Source organism: Thunnus albacares, chromosome 3, assembly GCF_914725855.1.
Source record: "Thunnus albacares chromosome 3, fThuAlb1.1, whole genome shotgun sequence".
Lineage (NCBI taxonomy): Eukaryota > Metazoa > Chordata > Actinopteri > Scombriformes > Scombridae > Thunnus > Thunnus albacares.
In genome coordinates this window covers 7,821,639-7,847,673 of record NC_058108.1, presented here as the reverse complement: position 1 = coordinate 7,847,673, position 26,035 = coordinate 7,821,639, and the positions used below count along the sequence as shown (strand labels likewise).

Sequence of the window (26,035 nt, the reverse complement as noted above, 5' to 3'; positions counted from 1 at the left end):
GTGATAAGAAAAAAAAGTCTTAAAGATGAATTAAGATTAAGAGGAAAAGATCTGTTTTTAATTGAACTGAATTTTTCCTGATATAAAAATCTACTCACCAGAGACCAAAGATTTTTGGAACCACTGCGGTTGAAAGTTCATGAGTTTGAAGTTGATAGTTTAGTAACACATATCAAGTGAATCCACAATGATGCGTTGTCCTTTAAAACTGTTGTTACTGAACGGTGAAGGACATTCAGTCATGTTCACTCAGCATCTGGTGGACGGAGCAAACGGAGCAGACATGAGCAAAATCTCTTTGTTGCTCCACATTTGTTCTCTATGACCCCATGAAACAAGAATAACACTAATGTGAATGATAAATGGTGTTTCCACACACACACACACACAAACACAGCCCGGCCTCAGCCCTTTGTCTCTGAGTCATCTGTCACTCGTAATTAAACAGCGAGTTGTAATTAGGGTGAGCTTTGGCGAGGTGACATTTTCCCCTCTCTGTGTTTTTCCATTCCCGTTTCCGGTAAATGATCACATTAAAACAACCGTGTAACAAGCTTGTTCAATTTATTCCACTTAACTTGCATTTCAAACTCACTTAAATTACAAGTCACTGCATGTTGACAGGAATGTCAACTGCTGTTCACTCGGCAGTGTTTTCTGCACCTTTCAGTGCAGAAAAACATTCAGTGTTTTTTAACATTTCTGATTAAACTCGGATCTCTGAACAAATGAAGGCACGGGTGATGATTTATAAATCAAAACAAAATACTCTAATCTTGGTTAATTGAGATTATAAGAAAACAACTTTTTGTGATGTTTGGCCATGAACAATCACACCCCAGACAAAAAAAAAGAAACATTACAGATTTTTGTCTTCAGAAAATCTCAAAGATCTTAAAAAGAAAGTTGCAGTGTTGCACCAAAGCATCTCTTCTAGTGAAATATTCTTTGTTTAACTGTGAAGACATTTATTTCAGGCGTCATTAGAACCAAATAGCCAATTAAATGTCTGCGTTGGTGACGTGTTTATGTGCAGGGTTGTGTGCGGGCTTGCACGTTAAGGTGGCTAACAGGCTCATTAAACAAAAGTGTTTAATGATAGCTTTTTAACGTGGGAGGGAAATTTGTAACCTCCACCTCAATTAACTCTTCACTGTGGCTGGTCAGTGATAATTACACACCTAGGTGTTGCTCTGTATCCTCCTCATTGAGGATACAGAGGTAGCTGCTCTACCTCATCCCTCCCTCGTTATTATCCAGGGTCCATCTTTTGTGTGCGTGTTTGTTTTGTTTCTGCGATCAAAAACAGGCCAGAAGAGAGAACTTGGCCGTAGTTTTAATTGGTCTACTACAAAGCCACAAAGTACCTGTGAAATGTGGCGGCGGCCGAGCAGAAGTTGAGTTTAGAGGCGGCAACAATAAACAGCAGGAAGAGATTTATAAACGAAGTAACTTAGGTTGTTGAGCGCCTGCACTGGAGACCACATGAGTGATTGATTGCACACTGATGTGTGGAGCGAGGTAATTGATCCACCATCATCCTCTCATGCTGGTGTCAACACAACTATTGATTTTTACATTTTGTGTAAATATCTGTAAATTGGCAATAAACGTGACTATAATTTTGGAGATTGATTTATTGGTTTAATTGTTTGGTGAGTTATTGCAGCGCTACAGACGGGAGTCATCAAATCAACATTTTCTTTTGTCTCATGATCTTTCGCATTGATTTTCCTTTTTCCACTGGAGAGGGAGCCTTTGACGTGTGATGAGCTTTTTGAGTTCTCAGCAGATTGTTTTATGTCTTTTTGCAGATTTTATTCATGAACAAGATAGACCTCTTTCAAGACAAGATTCTACACTCTGGGCGACATCTGCGGTTATACCTGCCACAGTTTAAAGGTAGGACTGCTAGACCATGTTCGTCTTCACAAGGAAGATTTACAAGTTTGGACACAGGACACAACAATCTGTATCAAAAGAAAGGGCCTGTAAATGTACTGTTGCACTGTTTAGTTCTCCCGTAGACACATTATTGGCTGTTATTTTTCAGGGTTTTTGTATCCGCTCCGCTCAGCGTTTTGCTCTCCACATCACAGTGGGCTCAACAGGGGATGTGTCCTCTCTGCTCTCATGCAAATGTCAATATAAATGCTAAAACTCTTGGGATTGGGGTCAGCCAGTAGAGCAAGCGTCCATTTCACACTGACCTCAGATATGATGACTAGTCTGATACACTGCATGTGCGGTGAGAGTGGAGCCAGATGTTTCACCGTAAAGCTTCTCTTCCAGGCGCAGACTGTGATGTGGATTCAGCCGCCCGCTTCATCGCCGCCACCTTCGTCTCACTCAACGCCACGCCCAGCAAACTCATCTACCACCACTTCACCACGGCGACCGACACCTCCAACATCCAGGTGGTCTTCCAGGTTGTTATGGACACGATAATCAAAGAGAACCTGGAGGCAGTGTCGCTCCTGTAGCCGCCACAGGCTGAGACCTTGCTGAAGAGTCGGTGCCTGTCGACCTTTGGATGTGACACAACAGACACTTTTTTTAAAAAAAGACTAAAATAGCCAAAAAGGCATCGAACAGAACATTAAGATCATCTCATCCAAACACATTGTCTGTTTTCTCTCATATAAGGTGCAGCCTGGGAGCTCTGATGCCATTTTCTACTGTTGCATTTCATCCTCTGTGATGCTGCTTGTCTATAAACACTGCAACACTTGATTTCATGTAGCTTTGGGAAAAAAAAAAACATTGAAGGAGAAGGACCTCATGGCTAATCCTTCGTCTTTCAACCCGAAAGAAGCCCTAAATTTTGAAATTCTTATATTGAGAATGATGGGCATTTATATTTTTGTACTGTACCATAAAACCCACATCAGACTATGAACAGTGAGGTTTCTTTTTTGAAGGCTTGACATACAATGATGCCATTTATTTGTCTCCTCTTTTGTGTGTGTGGGCAGGACACAGAGGGAGTGAGGATTTACTGTTTGTCCGTTAGTTCCTCTGTGCAGGGTTCACTCATGCATACCATCGCATGTTTTCCGCTCATCCATCACGGTGTCTCCGCTGTGCACATCCTGTGCGTCACACCCTCCTAATGAGCCGGTGATCACTGTAAAAGCACCCCACTCTGTGTTTACTTGTCACCTACACTCCGTTCATTTTAATCTGCGCCTTCACTTGTTCCCCTGACTCTCACCAGTCAGTGATGACACTGGAAACCTGCAATAACCAGTTAAAAATGGGAAAAGTGTATGTAAAGAAACTGACAAATAATATCCATGAAGCCTCGGACCTATTTTAATTTCCTTTCTTTCACCTCTGATGATTCTTGTTCAATATCTGACACACACATGCTCATAAACCCTGATTTGTCAACAAGGATGATGTGTCATATGTGATTTGTGTGGCATTAACTCTGCTGGGGTTTGTCTGTTTTGGAAGCTCGCCTGAGCGACTTGCTGTGGTATCACACCAGCACCTGTCTGACTCCAATAATAAACATTTTATGGTAATGACTGATATCGTTACTCAAAGTGAGAGAAAAGAGAAAAACACCCCCAAGTGCCTTATGATGAAGCCGTTTAGCTGCCGTGTAATTTACATTTCATATGCATATGTCTTAATGTGTTTTTTTTCTTCAGTTTTTTTCCCACTCTCAGTAAAATTCTTGATATTTGATACAACTGCTGTTTAAGTCTTATAGATCATGTTCACAGACTGTTATTTTATTGTTTTATACTGTGTATTGTACTGAAGCTACAATACAAAATAAATGTGAGAGGCTGCCAACCTTATTTTGACCCTATGTTTCAGTTTTCTTCTTTGATAAATATAGAAATGGATAAGTATGAAGGGAGTGTTTTCAGTTTCCATCCCCCACTAGTTGAATATTTGAAGACAAATTTAGGCCAGACAACAGGCTACCAGTGTTTGTTCATTTTAATAGATAAAATAAATAAAAGTACTTTACAAGAAACTTTCTGGACATTTAATACATTTTGGCAAAGCGGGTACATGTAACAGTTTAAACAATAAAGATGGGAAGTCATCTGGAAAGAAAATGTTTTCAACTAACATCTCTCGCACTTATTTTTTGTCTTGTTTTTTTTTCTTTTATACTTTTATACTCCTGTCTACGCAACCAAAGCAAAAAACTGAACAATGATTGTGTTTTTAAATAAGAACATTCAGAGTCTGCAGCGGTCCATCGTCGACAATGATCGGGTTTTCCTCTGCGCCCTCAGCCTCATCCAACTCTGGTTCGTTTCTTTATAATTCTTCATTTCCAGAGAAGCGCTCTCGGGTCTCGGCGGAGGACCGGTACTGTCTCCGCGGGTCTGACCTGGACTCACGCGGACAGGCAGTCCAGGGAGTCCAGGGTGAGGAAGACGTCCGCTTTGCACTGGAAGGTGCCTGTCCCGTCCCGCAGCAGCTCGCAGCTCTTCAGGTTTGGAGAGATGTCCTTCACGCAGATGGCCTGCAGGAGGTGAAAAGCAGCGATCAGACAATTAAAAGTTTACAGCTGAAAATCCGGGAAAATCAGCTTTTGGTGATTCTACTCAACTTTTCTACCACTATCATGTTCCTGTAAACTGACCTTATAGTCTCGTATTGCATGTATTCATAATACTAACAGTCAAATTATTGGGACTGTGGAACAGTCGCTTATTAGATAAATCCCATAATTTCATATCCACCTAAATTTTTCCTTTATTCAGGCGTTTTTCCTAGATGATAATGATTTCTAAGATGATAATGATTTCAAGTTCCGAAAAGTTCTTAGTTAAAACCATCTTGTATTGCTGCGCTTTGACCTGCAGCGTCCGTTGCGCCTTTACGCACGAGTTTAACTTTCAACAATTTTGATCTGAACTGTTTGTTTGTTTCGCGACAAGTAGTAAAGCCTAATCTCTGTCTAAGAGTTGTTCACTAGAATTTTTTTCTCACTTTAAATATTTAAGAATCGCCATAAATGTGTCTCTTATGGTGCTGAATGGAAAGAGCATTTTACGAGCCTTCATTTTATCATCAGTGTAAAAAATAAAAACAGAACCCTGCTTAAAGAGGAATAAAGTTTGTAGTATCTTAACTGTACTTACCATGCTTTTGAGGATGGAGACCTGCCTGTTAGTCTCTGGAATCACGTTGTTACCTGCTGTCTCGTCGCTCTCCATCAGCGTCTCTTCGGACTCGGACCTCCGGACGTATGGTGACCTCCTGATGCCGGACAGCAAACCCGAGGCACGACCCACCGAGTAGTAACTGGGCCCAGTCGACTGCTTGTACCAGGCTTCGACAGGATGGCAAGAGATGAGCAGAGACACTGCGACGCACACCACGGCAAATCTGACTGACCTCTCCATGTCTGGAACCGTCTTGGAACTGTTTTTACGCTGCGCTTTTGTGGTCTGTTCTTGGTCAGCAGCTGACTTTACGTTTTGCTGTGTGTTTGGAAAACTTTCTGCTGCTTATATAGGCTGGCTGGGCGACGTTATCGTGACCCAGCACGTTCGTCAAATCAAATTTGAAGTGGGCGGATGGTGATCCGTCTTTGTGCGGAGAAGAAAAAAGACCAATCCGAATTGATCCGTTTTTGATGGTATGGTGGAGCCAGGGGAGGGGTAGTGCGTGTGTGTGTGTGTGTGTGTGTGCATATGTGTGTGTGTTTGGTATAGAGCATGAGGGGGTTGGAGACGTATAGAGACGTCAGCCACATCAGACAGCCCAGGATAGACAGTGACGTAAGTGGTCAAAGATGTCCAAATAGTTTATACATTAGGGAGGAGGGATTTTTTCCCCCTAATTTGACAATCTAATTGTCAGATTCAAATTTCCTGAATGTCTAAAAGCATCTCATAAACTTAAAAAGGGCAGACTTTTAATTTCCAGATTAACTCCTGCTTGGACACCAGTGAAAAGTGATTTGATATGATGAAGAGATTTGGATTTATCTGTCTGGAAAACCACACAAAATTCATAAAAGCCATTAAAATGACTCAACGTTTAATCAGTGCATGCAACCACGAAGCAGAGTCAGTGCGCATGGCTTCAAAAGACTCCAGGATGAGTGGAAATGGAGCGTTTAGGAGTAAAAAGACGAACAGATCAATAAACATGAGTGAATAATCGACTGATCCAAATTGTTTTAAGTTTCAGCAGCTTTCTACACGGACAGACTGTGAGTCAGTCTCACTTCAAAACGGAGCTCCCAGAAAAAAACAGGCCTTTATCAATACAAACCCTTTCCCTGATTGATTTACTGACCTCACCGGTCATGCTTCATCAACTCCACCTCCGTGTAGTCAGTAGATCAACAGAGGAACAAAAGTGATGGAGACTTTAACAAAGAGGGATGCATCCACATTTGTTCAATTAAATAATCACAAAAACAGTTAAATGGGTGTAACCACGTTGCCTTTCTATGAAACAGGATTACGAGGGGGTCTGGATGATGGGAAATGTACCTTTAATGTATAGAAACGGATTAGAAAGACCACTGATTTGAATGATAAAGTATCCAGTAACATATAAAAGGAGGATACTACACTGAAAACAGCATTATATATTAATGGAATTTAAAATGTTTTATTTTTGAGTATTAAAAGCAGCACTGACATACAAAAATATAAAAAAACAAATAAACATAATTTATTTTTTAGTGTAAAATGTGCGCATGATGCATCCAGCATGTCAATCAAGATGAATGAATGTACCATCAGAGTCTATCAGAGTCCATTGTAGAGTGGTCTGCAGTGCGGCTCCAGTTTGTCCTCCAGGACGTAATCTGGTCCGCAGACCCAGGGGTCCCCCGTCTCCCACTGCCACTTCTGCAGACTCTGCCTGAGGCTCTCCAGCACGGCGCTGAGGGATGGGTCTGATGCCAGGTTCCTTGTTTCCAGCGGGTCTGTCCTGTGTTGGTGAAGTTTTTATTAATATTTAAATATCATAAACAGACTCAGGACTAGTATTCCCCCCTCCCCAGACTCTACCAATAAAAAGAAAATCTCTACTTTTTGAAATACATCTGGATTTTCCACTTATTCACTTAGCAATTCAAGTATTGTTTTATTCAAGTGGATCAGCTCATTTTAGGGAACAACAATTGCTTATTAGAACAAAACACAATAACAATCTCAGAACCATTTTTCTATTTCCCCTATAATTAATATCAGATTACATAGTTCTTTCCAGGAATCCTTCAAGGAAATTATCAGGAAACTATGAACCTGTAAAATAAAGCAATACAAAACCCTCTCCATGTTTCCCAGAATAAAACTTTGGTACAGAAATATTTATTTATTTTGTTGGCCTAAAAGAGGTCAACTTTAATAGTCTGAATCTAAAACTACTGGAATAAGTCTAAACAATACCCACCATGTGTACGTTTTCTAACTGTAAACGCCCCCCAGGATGCTAAAAGCCCTAAATTCCTAGAAAACAACACAGAGGCCATGAACTCAGTGTCTTTAATGAAAGTCACAGCTCTGAAGAGTCCAGAGAAAATCCAGAGCCAGGCCTTCAAACATCAGTTATAAAGATTTCAACCTAATTGTGATTGTGATGATGACGGCGGCTGAAAATCTGGTTGGATTTGACGACAAAAGGCTTTTTGAAGTTAATGTATAATTGAAACAAAGTATCTGCAAGCAGGTCTGATCTGCTATAATCTTTTTTTTTTAGTATGTTATTTCAAAAAACTCAATCGGATTAATGTCAGAAAACAGTGTGAATCCCTGATGGCTCTTCAGAAAAATTAAACTCATTTTGGGATTCAGCTCTTCAGAGTTTAATTCCATGTGGACGACGGGTTCACATGCAGCTCCAGATGTGGTGGATCCAACCAGGTGAGTATCAACAAGCACTATTTCTACCAACTACCATTTTTTTCTACACTCGTAAGTTTTTTTTACATTTATATAAAAGGTTGTTTTTGTTTACTGGATTTAGTTCTATTTATGGGTATAATTTCTGAAAATTAATTTCTTAACTAAACGATATTCGTCTGTGAGTCATCACAGTCAACATTTTGTCCGCCTTAAATGAAAGCAACATGATGAACACTGAGCAGCAGTTTCAGGCAACAGACCTGGTGTCGTACAGCTCCCAGCGCTCTCTGTAATAATACTGCTGCAGGCTTTTGAACCAGTGCGTCGGCTGACTCAGCCTCGTGCGGTTCAGCAGGTCCTGGAAGGTGGGTGACACATACAGGTCCTGGTCGATGGGGAAGGGCATGCGGTAGTGTAGGTTGTGGAGAAGGTGGTAGGCCCCCTGGTGGACAGAGCGGATTGGGTAGTACATGGTTACCTGAAAGTAAAATGACAATAAAGCAGTCAAATGCTTGTGTTTGAGTCCTTCATGAAAAGTCTATTACTGACAGTCAGTGTTGATGACATCCTGTCTGACAGCAGCGATCTTCGCAAACCTCGTGGAGGGACTGGCTGCTGTAGACTGTGTGCCAGCTGCCGGGCTCAGTGACCAGAGCAGGCAGTAAGGAGCGACCGGTGAGGTGGACCAGGTCTGCAGGGCTGCCGGGGAGGCTGTAGGACGGGTAGGGAACAGAGAACCAGTCCAGTATGGTGGGAGTGATGTCTGCCGAAAGAAGAGAGAGGAGAAGAGTCACAGAAAGACAGAATGAGACAGACAGTCACAAAATGAGACAAACTACCTCAGCTGATGGAACAAATCACATTTCAGTGTAATGTTATTATACATTTACTTGTGATTACAGGAATTCTTAAATACTGCGCATGAACTCATTATTGGTATAGTGCTATTTCATACTGCATACAGAGGGACATCCCAATGAAAACCATGTATCTCCAATTTTGGTGATTTTTGATTTTTCAGATGAACTGAAGGGTCGATGGAGATACGTGGTTTTCATAGGACAGTGTCAAACATTGATATTAATGTCTCACATATTTAATGTTCACAGGTTATATACTTGAATACTTTCCAGTCTATTTAATGTGTTGTAATTATCCTCGGCAGTCATTTATATAACAACTGTTTCTACTGTTTTTGTACTGTTGCTTTGGTTTTAATCGATATTTTCATCTATGTATTATCCCCTCGGGGATCATTTTCAGTTAATCTCAGTTTGTCTGAGATCTGCTCCTGATGCATCATTGTTAAGTCTCCCTCTTGTGGCCGACTAAGCACATGAGAGAAACACATGTTTGTTAATATGTATAAACCAACCTGAGGGTCGGACCCACCAGTGTGTTCCCATGATAAATCTGTGATGGCATGAGTTTATAAAGGAATGTTGAAATACTGAGCACTTTTTTTCCAGCCTATAAAAATTCTTGAAATCGAACTACCTGAAGAGGAAAATCTTTTTATTGAACTGCTCACAACTCATGTTCACATTAAGGCAAAAACCTGTGATGAGATGTGCCAAGAAATACTGCTTCATTGTTTTGGAGGAGGTGATTTTAAGTATTTAAGCCTTTATTATAGAAAGTGGAGAAACTGGGAACACTGCGGTCCATGGTTGACATCTTAACAGGGACTGGCTGCTACACTTGATGAGCTATACTTTTAAAGGACGGGTTCACAATTTTTCAAGTCCGTCTTAAAACAATAGTCAGGTGTCCAAATGAACATTGAAATATGTTTTTCTTCTTTAAGGGCATATCTTCCAATTTAAAATATATTTATTTCCTCCAAGTGTAGAATAATTATGAATGCTTGACCCCTATGGTGAGGAGATCTGGTGGCTCTGTTATGCTTTGGGGGGCATTTTGCTGGCATGGTTTGGGTCCACTTGTCCCCTTAGAGGGAAGGGTCACTGCAAATCAATACAAAGTTGTTCTGAGTGATCACCTTTATCCTATGATGAAACATTTCTATCCTGATGGGAGAGGTGTCTTCCAGGATGACAATGCCCCCATCCAGAGGGCTCGAGGGGTCACTGAATGGTTTGATGAGTATGAAAATGATGTGAATCATTGATGTGACCTTCAGTCACCAGATCTCAACCCAATTGAACACCTAAGGGAGATTTTCTCTCCACCACCATCATCAAAACACCAAATGAGCGAAGAATGGTGTTCATCCCTCCAGAAGAGTTCAGAGACTGTAGAATCAATGTCAAGGCTGAGCTAATATGAAGCTTCAGCCATCCAAATGAAGCCTCATATCAGCTTCAGATACATTTTTAAATGTATTTTTGCATAAAATGACTGTGTGGACACACTGTGGATTTTGTCCCTCATCACTTACACTGAAAGCACATTTGAAGGGGATCTTTTAATAGCCAGTATAAACAGGAGGAATGATTACATTGAGGAAAACCTTGTTTGGGCACCTGACTGTTGTTTTAAGACAGACTTGAAAAATTGTGAACCTATCCTTTAAGATAACAGCCACTTGCAGCTTCTCCGCCCTCTTTCTGCCATCCATCTCTTACCTAACAGGCTTACGAAGGCCTGGCTGGTGTCTCCCCATCGCTCTCTGTGCTCTGGAGAGGACACCAGCATGGGCTCTGCGGTCCCGGAGTGATACAGGTTGGTTCTGCCGTTAGGGAAGGGGATGCCGTTATCTGAGCTGTAGATGACCAGCGTGTCGTTCTCATAACCAGCGTCCCTGAGCTCCTGAAGAACTAATCCGATACCTACAGGGGAAATTTACACCGTTATGACATCTCTCCACCCTCTTTTTTATGTATGTATAAGTATAGTTCACATACCCTGATCCAGCCTGCTAACAGTGGTGTACTGTGCAGCCAAGTCAGCTCGTGCTACAGGTGTGTCCGGTACAAATGGAGGAACCTGAAGAAGAGATGATGAAAAATATTTGTGATTTGTTTGCAAATTTCATAAAGTTAAATATCAAAACTAACAACAGCAGTAAAGGCGTGCCCAAAAAATCCTTATTTTCAAATGAAATTGAGACTTTTTGTACATCTAAATAGGTTAATTTTTGATCACTGACCTTTACTTGTTCTGGTGTGTAATATTCTGGTGTCCAGTCAGGAATTCTGCCCATTCCCATTTCACCATTCCCAAACTTCTCACAGAAAGCTCCATACTGGGGCTGCGAGTGTCCACATCGGTGGGTGTCATGGAAGGCAACATACAGGAAAAAAGGCCTCTCTTCATCTTTTATACCCTCTCTGTCTCCTTTATTCTCTTCTTTCTTTTGCCTTCGCTCAAAGGCTTCGTCTTTATGGGTCTTAAAAAACTTGCGAACCAGGAGTTTGATGCGGGTGATGTTCCTCCCCACCTGGAGGACAGAGTTGGTCTCCTCTGTGTAGGCAAAATCAAAAGGGTATACAGATCCAGGACCAACGTGCTTCTTTCCAATTATACCTGTGGCAATGAGAGAGAACAAGATGAGATAAAAACATGAGTTTCTGTGTGTATACCTGAAATAAAAAACGAACAAGTCACTTTGTTATTTACCTGTGTGTATGTTAGCCTGGGTGAGGAGCAACGGCAGACTTTGAACTCCATCAAATGAGTTGAAATGATGGACCCCCTGATGAAGCCCATACATGCCATTCTGGTGCTGAGAACACGAAACAAACACAATTCATTGATATCATGAACAAATGAGGGGTTAAACTGTACATGTGTGTGCACGTGTGTGTGTGTTACCTGTGGCAGGCCAGTGAGGATGGTGGAGCGGCTGGGGGAGCAGCTGCTGACAGAGGTGAAGGCGTTGCTGAACACCAGGCTGCGCTTGGCCAGAGAGCGCAGGTGTGGCGTGTGGACCACAGAGTTGTTATATACCTCCGTCTCAAAACCTGCATCATCAGCTGGAAGAGGAACAGACAGAGACTTTCTACATACTTTTATTTTTACTTTTGACCACATAGTGCACATCAATGAACTCATGAGTATATACTGATGTCACAAAGTTTCTTCTGTTCACAAATTCAGAGGTGTTGCAAGAAACAGTTTCAGAATTCAATACGTTTCAATCACTGATTAATCATTTATAGATAAACAATAAAGTAATGTCTTAGAGTTATTATTATTTTTCTTAGGGTTAACTTCTTAATAATATAAAACTAAGATAACATTATGTAATGGAATGTAATTAGGAAACAACTGTTATTAATTAGATGATAGGTTTGACTGATATGAAAGTTATGCTGTCAAAAAATATAAATTTGCCAGATTTTACTTTACTGGATTTGCCAAAAACAGACATTAACATCTGGTTATTTTACAGTATATATAAAGTTGGATAACAGATAAAAGAGTTATTCTTGTGTATGCATATAGTGTATGCTTATGGGTAGTTTATTAGTTAGCCTAATATTTCAGCACTATAATGTTTTCAGTCAGAAAGTTAAAAGGCTGATTTACAGTCTGAAGTTTTGCATGACTTGTTGTCACAGGTTAGAAATGAAACCACTCACCAATTATTAGAAGGACATTTCTGCTCTTTGACTCCCCGATGCAAAAACATGCCAAAGTGAGAAAAAACAACTCGAGCAGCATGATGATGATGATGATGATGATGATGACTGCTCTTCACTGTTTCCCAAAAAACAAGCCCACTCTTAAGGTTTCAGGACCACGTGCCGTCTGAAACATTTAAAACAAATGAATCCATTAAACAACATAAATTCAGTCGTCAAACTAGCTGAAATAAAGTGACTTATAATGTAGCGAAGCTCATAGATGTATCATAAAACCCGAGTTGACTTCACTTTTCACGTCTTCCTTAAACAACGTAAGCCCCGCCCACCCACGGTCACATGACAGACGTCACATGACGAGAGCCGACAGGGCGCTTTTGCTGAGTGACGTGAGTTTTAGGAAGTGGTTTCAGCGAGAGGAACAACACTTATGAGAGCAACTGTGCTTGCTAAAAAGCAGTGAAATCACAGCTGAACTACGAAATAATGCAAGAGAAGAAAGCATCAGACTGAGTAAGATTTTATATTTTATTCTATTTGTTATTTTCGGTTTTATTGTGTTTTATTCCTTTGTTTTTATTCTCTTCTATACTGTCCAAATTTATTCTATTCCGTTTGTTCAGATTATTCACATTCTTCCATAACATTTTATTGTCAAATCAATTTTAGAGGAATAATATAGCCTACATAACAAAAACGATTTTTTAATGTTTTATTATGTAATATTATACTCGTGATTGTGTAGAGAAATGCTTGTCTATTGTAAAGCAATCACTGATCAGACAGGTGTTCAAAGCACTGACCTATCATATGATCATCACATGATTGTAGGCCCTCAAAGCTCATTAAGGTCACAGGTCACAGGAAAGCATATGGAATACATGTCCTCAGATGACCTCTTTAACTTGTCGTAAGTGGTTGTTATCTGTGTAGCCGAGCAGCTCGACTGATGACTTTTTCCATCTCACACAGATCACAACATGCATCTGAAGATATGGCGCTGTATATTTGTCCAGGAAAACACACACAAACCGATGCACGCATGCACACAGAGCACATCTTTGTTGTGTTGTCCTGAATGCTCAGCCTGTGGGGAAAGAGGACTCCCAGGAGAAAAAAACAAAACCAGAGAAACCACTTCACAAGAACCGATGAGTGACATATAAAGCAAAAGAGGACATTTAAATCACTTTGTGTAAGTGGCTTTTATCTTGTATTCATCTTACTCATACATTCATTTGAATATGTAAAACAGGTTAAAAGAAAGGACATCTTTGTGCACCTGCAGCTATCTCTTCATTCTTTCTGCCAACCTCCTCCTCTCCAGGTTCTCCTCCTTCAGCTCTAACTTTTATATGATGGAGCAGCCTCTGATGGGAAGAGACTTGGCCCGAGGCTGCTGCTCCTGCAGCACCCTGAAGACCTGGCTGCCGATCCTCTCCTGGCTGCCCAGGTACAAGCTGAAATGGCTTCAGATGGATGTGCTCGCAGGACTCACTGTCGGGCTGACAACTGTACCGCAGGCGCTGGCCTACGCCGAAGTAGCGGGCCTTCCTGTGCAGGTGAGTCCTAGCAGAGCTGTGTTGAGTCATCAAGTTCTTAAAATCGTCTTGTTCCAGTAAAACATGAAATATCAAGGATAATGTGAACAAAAGAGGTGAACGAGTGTACATTCCCTCCATCTTTTTTGTCACTTCTGTTCAATTGTAGAGAGTTGAAATCATGATCTTGCCTATCAATGACATCCTGGATCATTCTGTTTATTTTTTACTGATGGCTTTACTTTCACATAAAGATCTCAATCTTTATTTATTTATCATAAGAACTATTTTCTTAAATGATCAATCGCTTAAGGCAAAAATTCCAAACATTTGCTGTTTTCAGCTTCTAAGATGTGAATATATGCCGCTTTTTCTATTTTATATAACTGCAAATTGAATATCTTTGGGTTTTGAACAGTTTGTCGGATAAACAAGACATCCAACAACCTTGGGTTGTGGGAAATCTAATTTTTGAATGTTTTATAAACTGAAAAGGTCATTGATTAATTGAGTAGGAATAGAGATTAAGTGATAATGAAAATAAGCCCTGTTAACAATTTAATCTAAGAGCTTTTCTCTCCACAGTATGGGCTCTACTCTGCCTTCATGGGGGGGTTCATCTACACTCTCCTGGGGACCTCTAAGGATGTGACGCTGGGTCCTACAGCCATCATGTCCCTCCTGTGTTTCTCTGTGGTGGGGGGGCAGCCCTGCCGAGCGGTGCTGCTCAGCCTCCTCTGTGGACTCATCCAGGCTGTAATGGCATTACTGAGATTAGGTGAGGGGAGGGCAGGGCGCTGCTGTAGTCATGTGAAAACCTTGTGACACCAGTTTTTTGGGGTTTTCTAAATTTAGTAACACTTGCCCTTGTGAGCCAAGTGGATGAACTCTTAACATGATGTTTTTTCAATATAAAAAATTACTTTTTATTCACATTGTGACACATTGTCTTTACCTGACATCACTGATAGTGTAACATTACATTTTCCAGTTTGTAAACGTTAGAGTGATCTCTGTATCAAAACCTGATATAACAATATCAAAACTAATTGTTCAGAAGACAGAAACGGAATATAATTTACAAAATTAAAAAGCTTTATTGATAGAACAGAGTGTGAAGAAACAGGAGATTAGTTTGTGAGTGCAGGAGAACCACTTCCTGCCACCACATCAATGACTTCCTGTGTTTAATCGCACACAGTTTTTGTGAAATCTCTCAATCATGCTTTTGTTTTTGTTCATTCATTGCTATTCTGCAGGCTTCCTCTTGGACTTCATCTCTTTCCCTGTAATAAAAGGCTTCACTTGCGCTGCTGCAATAACGATCGGCTTTGGACAGGTCAAGGTGAGAGTCAAACACATACACAGACACCCACAGAAACGGCAACAGAAATAACAACACACACATCAAAACCACCAGTACCCGGCAGTAAAACTAGCCAATAGGAGTGTAGACACGTTTGATTGGCAGCAGAATAAATCAAATGAAGGCTGTAAATAGCTTCTACAGTTTAACCTCAGTTTAGTCAGTATGAAATCCAACATCAGTCGGGCTTCTACCCCAGTGTACAGTTTACAGCAAGGATTCATTGTATATCATATAGATTTTTCAAAATTAGGATCAGCACTTTGATATTAGATCTAGCTTGACCTTGGAGCCAACTGGGAGGTGGAATTGTGTCCATCACTTCAATCAATCAATCAATCAATCAATCAATCAATCAGTTTTTATTTATATAGCACCAAATCACAACAAAAGTCATCTTAAGGCACTTTTCACATAGAGCAGGTCAAGACCGTACTCTTTAATTTACAGAGACCCAACAATTCCCCCATGAGCAAGCACTTGGTGACAGCGGTAAGGAAAAACTCCCCTTTAACGGGTAGAAACCTCAAGCAGAACTTCCAGTCTTTAACTGGGTCCTGGGGAAATTCTATACAAGTATTGTGGCATTTATGCAAGTTTTCCCTCTCAATCTCCCAGACCATTAATTTAATCTACACACTACACACTCCCCTGTGCTAAACATAAAGATTGAGAATATCATTAAAAGAGTGTGTTGATTGATTTGGATATGCAAACTCATTTTGTCTACTCTTAAGCACCCTCTGTGTTCATAATTTGACATTTGACCAGATCTACAACTCCTCTTATTGTCAGTGGTCTCAGCTGATAGCCATCCCCTTTGTTTATTTGTCTAGAATCTTCTTGGACTCGAAGGCATCCCCCATGAGTTCTTCCTGCAGGTTTACTACACCTTCTACAAGATCCCAGAGGCCAGGATAGGTGACGTGGTCCTGGGTCTGCTTTGTCTTGCTCTGCTGGTCATGCTAATGTTTATGAAGACGAGTCTGGGCTCTGGCAACGCTCCCGCCTACTCCAGAGTCGCCAGGAAACTAGTGTGGGCTGTTGCTACCAGTCAGTACCTCTCATGTTCATATGCATGCACACCAATGCTTTGTAAAAGTGAAACACTGTTCACTTTTACAAAGCATAAAGAAAGAAAATAAGTTTAATAAATAGGTCTATCATTGTTTCATTCATTGCTATAAATGATCTCTGCTATAAAAATCTCTGTCTTGGTCAGTGCGTAATGCCCTGGTGGTCGTGGCTGCATCCTTCGTTGCATTTTCCTGGGATGCTTACGGCCATCACGTGTTCACAATCACTGGGAAAACGTCCCAGGGGCTCCCACCATTCAGGCCACCACCCACCTCAGACACCACAGCCAACGGGACCGTCGTCACGTTTGGAGAGATTGTAGAGGTGAGGAGCGGAGGGAAGGGCCAGTTACAGCACAAGGGCAGTGAATCTTTTTTCGCTGAATGATTGAGTTGCACTTCCCGAAATCTTCCTGTCTCCCAGGAAGTGCAGCTGACTAACCAGTCTTCCTCTCTATGTTTGTATGCAGGACTTTGGAGGAGGGCTTGCTGTGATCCCTTTCATGGGTTTGTTGGAAAGCATTGCTATCGCAAAAGCTTTTGGTAAGTGTCTAATTAACATTTATAAACCATGTCATGTTGCAAAAGCATTTTTCTACACACTTTGTCAGTATTAGATAATCAAGGCAGTTAAAGCTTGAGTGCTTCATCTGACTGTTGACTGATTTTGACTTCCTGTTTCTCTTCAGCCAGTCAGAACGACTACAGGATCGATGCCAACCAGGAGCTGTTGGCAATTGGTGTGACTAACATCCTGGGCTCGTTTGTGTCAGCCTACCCTGTCACTGGCAGCTTTGGGAGGTGTGTGTGTGTGTGTGTGTGTGTGTGTGTGTGTGTGTGTGTGTGCGTGTGTGCGTGCGTGCGTGCGTGCGTGCACGTGCGTGCGTGCGTGAGAGAGTATATAATGAACTTGCTGTTCAGTTGGATCAATGTGCTGCTCCTAGCCTCTCCCTCCTAGATAGAGAGGTGAAGTCTCTCTTTTATGCTGATAACCTTATTCTACTGTCTCCTACTGAACAAGGATTACAGCAACAGCTGGACATAGTAGAAAAGTACTGTCAGAACAGTAAATATGAAGAAAACTAATGTCATGATTTATCAAAATTGCCCCAGATGTCAGGAGAACAAATACCAGTTTACCACAAATAATCATGTCATTGAACATGGCATGACTTATAGCTACCTTGGTATAACCATAACAGCATCAGGGAGTTTCAAAATGGCAGAGAAAAGTGCAGTAAAGAAAAAGCTTGAAGAGCTCTAAATGCAATTAAGAAAACATTTTATAATTTACAAATTCCACTTAAAATCTTAAAATATTTGATAGTGTCATCCTGCCCATTGCAAGGTATGGTAGTGAAGTCTGGGGTCCACTCAGTCATCATAGCATTTTACACAGAAAAACACCAACCAATGCACATAGAGCAGAATTAGGCAGATACCTACTGATAATTAACATTCAGAAGAGAGCACTCAAATGTTTTAATAACCTTAAATCCAGCCCCCTAGACATCCTCCATAACAAAGCCCTCCAAACCCAAGAGCTGAGCCCAGAAAAGAGTCCCCTATGAGACTAACTGCCTCCTCTCAGACACTCTGACCAGTCTCACCAGCACTGCTTTCCAAATACCAATCAGAGTAAACCAAATTATAACACAATGTAAAGAAACCTACTTGGAACACTGGAAAGAAGAAATTAAAAGCCAAAGTAGATGAGACTTAGTTATCTGGCCCTGAAAAGAGATGATGAATAGTCAGAATATCTCTCCATTGTCAGAGAGCAGAGACAGATCCTAACCAAGTACAGGCTCAGTGACCACAAACTGACAATCCAAAGAGGACGACAAAAAATCATGGCAACCAAAAGAAAACAGAATATGTGGTCACTGTTTGACAGGTGAGGCTGAGACAGAGATACACTACAATGTAAAACATTCAGTGAAATAAAGAACATTTACTTTAACAAGTTCAACTCTGTAATTTCAGATTTCAAAGAGCTTAATGACAAAAAATTCAAAATTAAAAATACTACAAGGAGAAGGAGAAAGGAGAAAGGGCATATCTTGCTGCCCAATATGTATCAACATGCCACAACCTGAGGGACAGTGAATGACCTGGACACACACACACACACACTAATTTTGTTACCAAATATTTACTTTGTCATGTTATCTCTCCACATTCAGGACAGCAGTGAACTCCCAGACTGGTGTTTGCACTCCAGCGGGTGGGATCGTCACCAGTGAGTCATGACACTTTCAACTTTCACTTTACCTGTCTGTGCTCTCTACTGCCCTCTTGTGGTGGTTTGTGATTTTCTCTCATTGCTTTACCTCCTTTCTCCCCCTCTGCCTCCCTCGTAGAGATGAGAAAGTGTTGTCATGGAGGTCAGAGCTTGTGTTAAAGGAAACATCAAAAACTGTCTTTAGCAGACATGGACAGATTGCAAAACAACAAAGGTGATATTAATCTTAAACAGAGGCAGCCTAGTATGTGGACATCAATGATAGTGTTCAATCAATCAATCAATCAATTTTTATTCATATAGCGCCAAATCACAACAAAAGTCATCTCAGGGCACTTTTCACATAGAGGAGGTCTAGACCGTACTCTTTAAACCACAAATGTGAACAACAGCCTGACTATGTGATTAGAGGTTGAGGAGTCAGAGAAGAGCAGAAGGATTTTGTGTGATCACTCAAAAAAGATTGTCACATAAAGTTCTCAGTTTATCAAGATAGCATAATGCAGTGTGTTGAAATACCTCTAATTTGTATATTTTAGCTTTTCTGGTTCAATTAAACATCACATACTGTAGGTAGAATGATGCTCTTTTAGGGTTTTGTGACTTCAACATCAATCTCTCCATGTCTATTTATTTATTTTTCAATTTTAAATAATCGTCTGGAGCAACAAAAAGGTCATCACGTATATATTAATGCGACTTTGCTTTCTCTGTCTTCTTGTGCTTGTTTCACAGTTTAGAAATGAGAAATATTGCTGAATTTCTCCTTCTGTCTTTTGCAGGTGTGATTGTGTTGCTTTCGTTGGCGTTCCTCATGCCGGCCTTCTACTACATCCCCAAAGCTTCTCTCGCTGCTGTTATCATCTGTGCTGTAGCTCCTATGGTGGATTACCAAGTCGTGGCAAAGATGTGGAGGATACGCAGTAGGTGTCTGCTCCATTTTAAACACAAGTGTATTTTCATGTGTATTCGTTTGTTTAATTAAATTCCCGGGGTAATGTGTCTCCCACAGAGCTGGACTTGCTGCCTTTCTTTGTGACATTCCTGATTAGTTTCTGGGAGGTGCAGTACGGCATCATGGGAGGTGTAGCTGTATCTGGAGTCCTGCTGCTGTACAACACAGCCAGACCCCAGATAAAGGTACCATAAAATAACACTGTGCACAGGACTGCGTATGAGTGACTCTGATACTTAAAGGAAGAGTAAACTGCAGAACATATTTGCAAGAACCACTCGAATTAATAGATTTGTTAGATAGATTCACAATTATTCAAGTCTGTCATAAAACAATAATCAGGTGCCCACATTGTAGCTACATTGAAACAGGTTTTGCTTGCTGTAATCATTCCTCTTGTTCATTCTGGCTGTTTAAAGAATGTAATTGAATGTAATTGATGGGGGACAAAATTCAGAGTCCTTGTGTTGTGTGAAAATGGATTCAAAAATTTATCTTAAGTTAATATGAGGCTTCAGCAATCTGAGTTACATGAATTAAGTGGATATCATTAAAGGTTAAAGTATTTTTAGTACAAAATTCCCTGTTTTTAATTACATTACATTTTTTAATTACATCATTCAGTAATCAGGCCATCATCTGTTATCTGTAATGTTGCCTTTCTTTGCTTTACACCTTGTAGCACCATCTTGTGGTTCAATCGAAACAAATCAAACCAAGCAAAAAAACAAACAAACAATAAATCAAATTCCAGTGTAATTTCCAACATATTGTATCTAATCTATATGATCAAACTTAGCTGGTAAGAAAACACCTCCAGTTTAACTCTTCATTCAGTCTATGTGGCGATTGTGTGTTTAAATTATTTATTCAGAATACTTACATATATATATAATACATATTTCAAAAGCAATAGATCTGTAAACAGTTTTGAGGCTACCAGCACCAACATAAATTTGATGAGGTTGAGGTGCTTTTTCTTTTGCATTAAATCAACGGGAAAATGTGAACTGAAGATGAAAAAGTTAGAAGAAAAGTAGGTACAACAAAAAGACCAAAAGATTTGAGGAGTGTGTTGATCATAAATTAATGGCATCTAACATAACTGATGTTTTCTTCTTATCATTGTGTGTCCACTGTGATCAGGTGTCTGATCACGGTGTATTGCTGATTGAATTGGGCAGTGGACTCAGCTTTCCTGCCACAGAGTATCTCAGCCACATCATTCACTCTCAGGCTCTGCAGGGTGAGGATTTGTTTGATAATCTGTCTTTGTGTAGAGCACACTGACTTTTTGAGGCTGTCTTTACCATTTACTTTCCTGTCTTTCTAATCTTAACATGGCTCCCCTAGTGTCTCCTCCGCAGTCAGTGGTCCTAGATTGCCATCATGTCAGCATTATAGATTACACAGTGATCAGTGAGCTGCGGGACCTGCTGAGGCAGTTCAAACTCCGAGAAGTGGGTCTGGTCTTTTCCAGATTGCAGGTACGACAACCAGCCCTCACTGCCTTACAGATTTGAATTGAGTACTGATGGAGTTCAGATTATTGGCCTGTTAAATGCATTTTAGTTGAGGGCATTGAGGATTTGAAAATATAATTCTAATCTCATGTTATGGGGAAGAAATCACTTCCTATTATCTGTTTTGTCTCCTTTGCTCACACACTCTGCCTCTGTCTTCCTTACTCCTTTAGCCCTCTGTTCTTGAGGTTCTCCAAGCCGCTGATCTGCAGGACTTCAGGTATACAGACAGTGTGGAGGCGGCGCTGCTGCTGACAGAGTCAGGAAACCGCCTCAGTGACTGACACAGAAACTGCCCATTCACAGTCTGGAGAGGAAGAAATGACAAAAGCAAAAGCAAAAACAATCTGAACTGAGATAATAAGGCTGTTATGATGTTGATAAGTGATAAACTACCTCCAACAACTGATTAACTGGCTGTCAGGTGTTGTGATGCGATGTTGTGAAGTGATGCCCCTCCTTCCCCGTTCAAAGGAAAATGTTGCCTTGGACTTTGTATCTGCTAAACTTGACTTTGGAAATCATTGAGGAATCTCAACACTAGATTACAGTTGCACAACAACATTGGCCCAGAAGTCTAATATTATGTTTTATAGCATTTTATGTTTTGTTTTTTTCAAAGAGACATTTTGCAGCATTTTGTATGAATGAGGAGGTATTTAGAGAAATAATATTAATGATTCTAGGTGAACTGCCGGAGACGAAATCTGTATTTACAGAACACAAAGAGGGACAATATGTGTGTTAATAATCAACAGAGTAAACTCACCAGATATGAGTCATTTTATTTATCTATGTAAAAGGAAATGTCCGATGATTGATTACCCTAATTTTTATGTTGTAAAGAAATGCTGCCAAGGTGGAGGCAAAATGATTTTAGTTTAGTCAACATAATGACACTAATTTATATCATTATATTATTAATCCAAATCATCACATCCATACAAGATTTTTTACGGAATAAAAAATTTACATTTTCATGTGTATGCATGTGTGTTTGTACTGTATGTATCTGTATTATACTGAAGTCACACATTTCTGTACGCTTGAAGAGAAGAACATTCATGCTCTCAAGGGTGAAGACCGTGCAACAATAATTTCAACATAACGACAGCAAAATTGCGCTTGTACAGGGAATATTTGTAAAAGGTTTCCTTGACAACAGTTTCTACCCAGTTTTATACCTAACTCCTGGTACTGATACATGGATGATGCTCTCACCAAACTGCACTACTCCAACAGAAAGCAGACAGAGGGAGCTGCAACAGGTCCAAGAGATCTTGACTTAAGACCAGAAAGGACACTGCTAAATCAACAGGGACCACCAGAAGCATCCCAGCTGGACTCCCTTACAGCACATAGCTTAGCTGTCAGAGCCTCTTGCCAGAATCTTTAGATCTCAAGGAGTCAACACTTACCACAGACCAATCAACACCTTAAAGGCCCTGAAAACCAATCACCAATCTCTTACTCCGAGCAATGAGGTCCAACATGAACCCAGTTTTCTGCCAAAGATGGAACACTTAATGTTATTTCACATAAGAGATTTCTGTATCTGTGCTTTTGTCTTTGCTTTTCTCTGGTTTAAAGTGTCTCAGTTGGAACAAGGCGTTGTCAAGTATTTTCATTCAAATCAAATCAAATTTATCAAACTACAACCACAGCACACCCAAACAGTCCTGATGAAGCAGATTATTAAGTGATAACCTCTTCATAAATAATAACTGAGGATACTTTTTTCAAAACTTGAACTGTTACTAATTAGGTCATGAATATTAAGAAATATATATGATTCGTAATCGGGTTTTCAGGGGCTTTAAGGATCTAAACGTCAGAAATGGACAACATCAGCTGTCTGTGATCACCAGAACAAAACCAGTTGACCCATCGACAAAGTCGACAAAAAGGACAAAGTCATCGATCAGGCATCAGAGAAAGATCAAGGAGGACGTTCACATCTGACACCAGAGACCATCTTTGAACACAGTGAACACAGACAGGCATTATGATCTTAAGTGACCAAAGTTATATATTATCATGTGTTGACAAACTCAGTGCCATCACTAAGGCAAATCATGTATAAAACATATCTATTCATGACAAACGTAAAAAATGTCACTGTATCACCATGTTTTGTTATGTATTATGTTCTTTACTTTTGGCTTTGATTATCTGACATGTTATAAGTGAGGTGCAAATGTACTCAAATACTTCCTGAGATGTACATAAACGTGCTTTCTCAACAATGTTATAGCCTGTGTGGCTGAGAGTTATATTTAAGTAAGGTTTTCTTTTTGAATGATGCCAAAAAAGTGCAACAAATGCTTCATAGCATACTTTCAGTAATAGGCACACTGGTGCATACAGACTCTTATCAGCATAAAGTGTTGAAAAAATCGTATAAGCACACTCCTCTTATAAAGGAACAAATCACTGAGTCAACCATTTACCTTGGATGATAATGATAATGATAATGATGATAAGAGGAGGACGTGAGTTTTGAAATATGACAGTGTTAATAATTTACAATGACTCCAGTAAATAATGATAAGAAATGAAAAACACAGTAAATGTATCATATACTGTACATTGGGAGAACAAGAAAACTCTCCATGTCTAGTGCACTGTTGTTTTCCATGTTTCTTCCCTGAAATATATATTTAAAACAAGTTGCTCCTATAGTTTCAAAGAAATCTGTTTGATTCATCAAGACAAACTTTTTCAAAGACAGACTGTTAAATACATAATGAAACATAAGATGATGTCCAAATTGCACAGTCATATATGATATCAATAACATCAATGGGATCATCACATAGTTGATAATTTTTAAAATCTGTTTATAATGCATGTACAGTACTTACATTAATAATCAATTTTAACAACAGGGAATTGCTACAAGTAAACATCATGTGTTGACAACTAAGCAAAGCTGGTAGGAGAATCTTGAGATAAGTTTTTATATAAGGATGGATTTTTTTTCAGCTCAAATGGGTTTAAATTTGTAATTTAAACATGATGCCATCTCCAAGGCAAATCATGTATATCTATTAATGACAAATGTTAAAAATGTCTCTCTGTCACTATGCGTTAATATGTATTGTGTTCTTTACTTTTGGCTTTGATTATCTGACATGTTATAAGTGATGTGCAAATGTACTCAAATACTTCCTGAGAGGTATACAAATGTGCTTTTTTAAACAATGTTATGGCCTGTGTGGCTGAAAATTGTATCTGAATGAGGTTTTCTTTTTGAATGATGCCAAACACTTCAAGAAAAGTGTTGAAAATGCTTTGTCGCATACTTTCAGTAACAGGCACACTTGTGCATACAGACTCTTATCAGCATGAAGTCTTGTAAAAATTGTATCAGCACACTCCTCTTGTAATGGTATTAAGTACTCAGTCAACCATTTACCTTGGATGATAGAACGTGAGGAGGACGTGAGTTTTGAAGTATAAGGGCACAATGACTCCCATAAAAAATGATAAGAAGTGACATCAATATTATAAAAACACAATAAATGTATCATATACTACACAAGGGGAGAACAGGAAAGGTCAAGAGAGGTCTCCATGTTGTTTGTGTGTTCCTATCAGCACGTATTTCAAGTTCAAGTTCAAGTTTATTGGACACATCAATATAACAAGTTATAACAAAAGACAACACACATATCAGTAGGACAAGAACTATCCATAATGAATAAATAAATGAAGAAGTGCAATAGTACGCAGTGCAAATGGCTGCATGTTGAATTAATAAATATAATAACAATGTAATAAATAGCTAAAAAAAAATGGATATGGTGTTATTCCCTTGATTTAGATAAGAGCATTAGTGGGGCGTAAGGGGGCACTAGTGGAATGAAAGGGGTGGGGACCAGGTTGAGATGAATGGATGGGGGCAGCTGTGGTTGGACCTGACCAATGCCGATACCACACAGATTGGTTGAGATCGCTCTGCAAATATACCATGTGCCTAGTAACATCAGGAACCTCATCCTGGATTACAACAACGATTTCAGGCTAAGAGTTGACTTCTGGGTCCGCAACATCCAACTGGCACTGGCTAGAAAAGGGAATCATAACAGGCTGTACCATCTCTGTAACCCTTTTTCGCCCTGGCTATAAACATGATTGTAAAATCTGCAGAGGTGGAATGCAGAGGCCCCAAGACGAAGTCTGGTGTGCAACAACCTCCAATCAGGGCCTTCATGAGAAATCTCACCATCACAACAACATCAGTATCTGGCACCAGATGGATCCTCCAAGGCCCAGAGAAGCTCATTACATGGGCAAGGATGAGTTTCAAACCCAGCAAGTCTAGGTCATTGGTGCTGAAAAAGGGGCAGGAAGTGGACAAGTTCTGCTTCACATTCCATTCCATTCCATTCCATCCATTAGCAAGCAGCGGGTGAGGAGTCTGGGAAAGATCTTTGACACCTTAAAGACTCTACTTCCATCAAAAAGACCATCAAAGACCTCAAAGACTGGCTCATAAAGGTGGACATTTATTTGTAAATATAAGTATTAAGTCCCATAGACCTTCCCATCGGGATTAAAATGCTGATTATGAACCACATGGCCTGGGGTTCAATACCGGGGGGAGCCTGTGCTAGTTGTCACTCCTCCTCTCTCAGCCTCTGACACACTCTGCTGTACATGGGGAGTTAAAGGCATTAGAGGTTGCTATAATGACTCTCCATTTTACAAAATCACCATGATGTACTGATCACCAGCAAAATATTTCATCACGGTTAAGCGTTACAGACCATTAAGTTATTCACTCTCATTGACTTCAATGCAGTACTTTACTAATTATATGCAGAATTAAGTTAATGTTTATTGTCAACTGCTGTCAGTGACATCTGTGTTGTCCTGATGGTCTGGTGGTCTAAACACATGCCCTGAAACTATAAGGTCATGGATTTGAAT

General features: G+C 40.1%; 4 protein-coding genes across 7 annotated transcripts in view; 2 read left to right on the top strand and 2 right to left on the bottom strand.

The window, feature by feature from the left end:
- gnav1 (guanine nucleotide binding protein (G protein) alpha v1) overlaps positions 1 to 3,812 on the top strand; it is a 34,929-nt gene extending 31,117 nt beyond the window's left edge. For all 3 annotated transcript variants that reach the window (XM_044346111.1, XM_044346110.1, XM_044346109.1), the window contains 2 exons: positions 1,815 to 1,902; positions 2,293 to 3,812. In XM_044346111.1, the coding sequence (XP_044202046.1) occupies positions 1,815 to 1,902; positions 2,293 to 2,483 (279 nt within the window). In that variant the 3' untranslated portion in view covers positions 2,484 to 3,812. The remainder of the gene's footprint in view (positions 1 to 1,814; positions 1,903 to 2,292) is intronic.
- Positions 3,813 to 3,939: 127 nt separating this feature from the next.
- On the bottom strand, positions 3,940 to 5,611 carry npb (neuropeptide B). The gene is made up of 2 exons (XM_044346114.1): positions 5,118 to 5,611; positions 3,940 to 4,495 (listed from the first exon to the last, which is right to left on the bottom strand). The coding sequence occupies exons 1-2, from the start codon at positions 5,379 to 5,381 to the stop codon at positions 4,367 to 4,369; spliced, it is 393 nt and encodes a 130-aa protein (XP_044202049.1). The 5' UTR covers positions 5,382 to 5,611; the 3' UTR covers positions 3,940 to 4,366.
- Positions 5,612 to 6,408: 797 nt separating this feature from the next.
- On the bottom strand, positions 6,409 to 12,732 carry sgsh (N-sulfoglucosamine sulfohydrolase (sulfamidase)). 2 transcript variants are annotated; one of them, XM_044346108.1, is made up of 10 exons: positions 12,686 to 12,718; positions 12,392 to 12,560; positions 11,622 to 11,782; positions 11,427 to 11,532; positions 10,957 to 11,333; positions 10,712 to 10,793; positions 10,433 to 10,636; positions 8,441 to 8,607; positions 8,105 to 8,322; positions 6,409 to 6,927 (listed from the first exon to the last, which is right to left on the bottom strand). In XM_044346108.1, the coding sequence occupies exons 2-10, from the start codon at positions 12,471 to 12,473 to the stop codon at positions 6,744 to 6,746; spliced, it is 1,581 nt and encodes a 526-aa protein (XP_044202043.1). In that variant the 5' UTR covers positions 12,474 to 12,560; positions 12,686 to 12,718; the 3' UTR covers positions 6,409 to 6,743. The 2 variants fall into 2 exon arrangements, with proteins under 2 accessions (XP_044202043.1, XP_044202042.1); XM_044346107.1 differs by having other exon boundaries at positions 12,392 to 12,732.
- A 48-nt stretch (positions 12,733 to 12,780) lies between these two features.
- On the top strand, positions 12,781 to 22,078 carry slc26a11 (solute carrier family 26 member 11). Its single transcript, XM_044346105.1, has 15 exons — positions 12,781 to 12,907; positions 13,367 to 13,589; positions 13,722 to 13,956; positions 14,521 to 14,713; positions 15,195 to 15,280; positions 16,138 to 16,354; positions 16,524 to 16,702; positions 16,848 to 16,920; positions 17,067 to 17,178; positions 18,564 to 18,619; positions 19,405 to 19,545; positions 19,635 to 19,762; positions 20,724 to 20,823; positions 20,931 to 21,064; positions 21,274 to 22,078. Exons 3-15 carry the CDS (start codon positions 13,750 to 13,752, stop codon positions 21,382 to 21,384), a joined length of 1,737 nt encoding a protein of 578 aa, XP_044202040.1. The 5' UTR covers positions 12,781 to 12,907; positions 13,367 to 13,589; positions 13,722 to 13,749; the 3' UTR covers positions 21,385 to 22,078.
- The last annotated feature ends 3,957 nt before the right edge of the window (positions 22,079 to 26,035 follow it).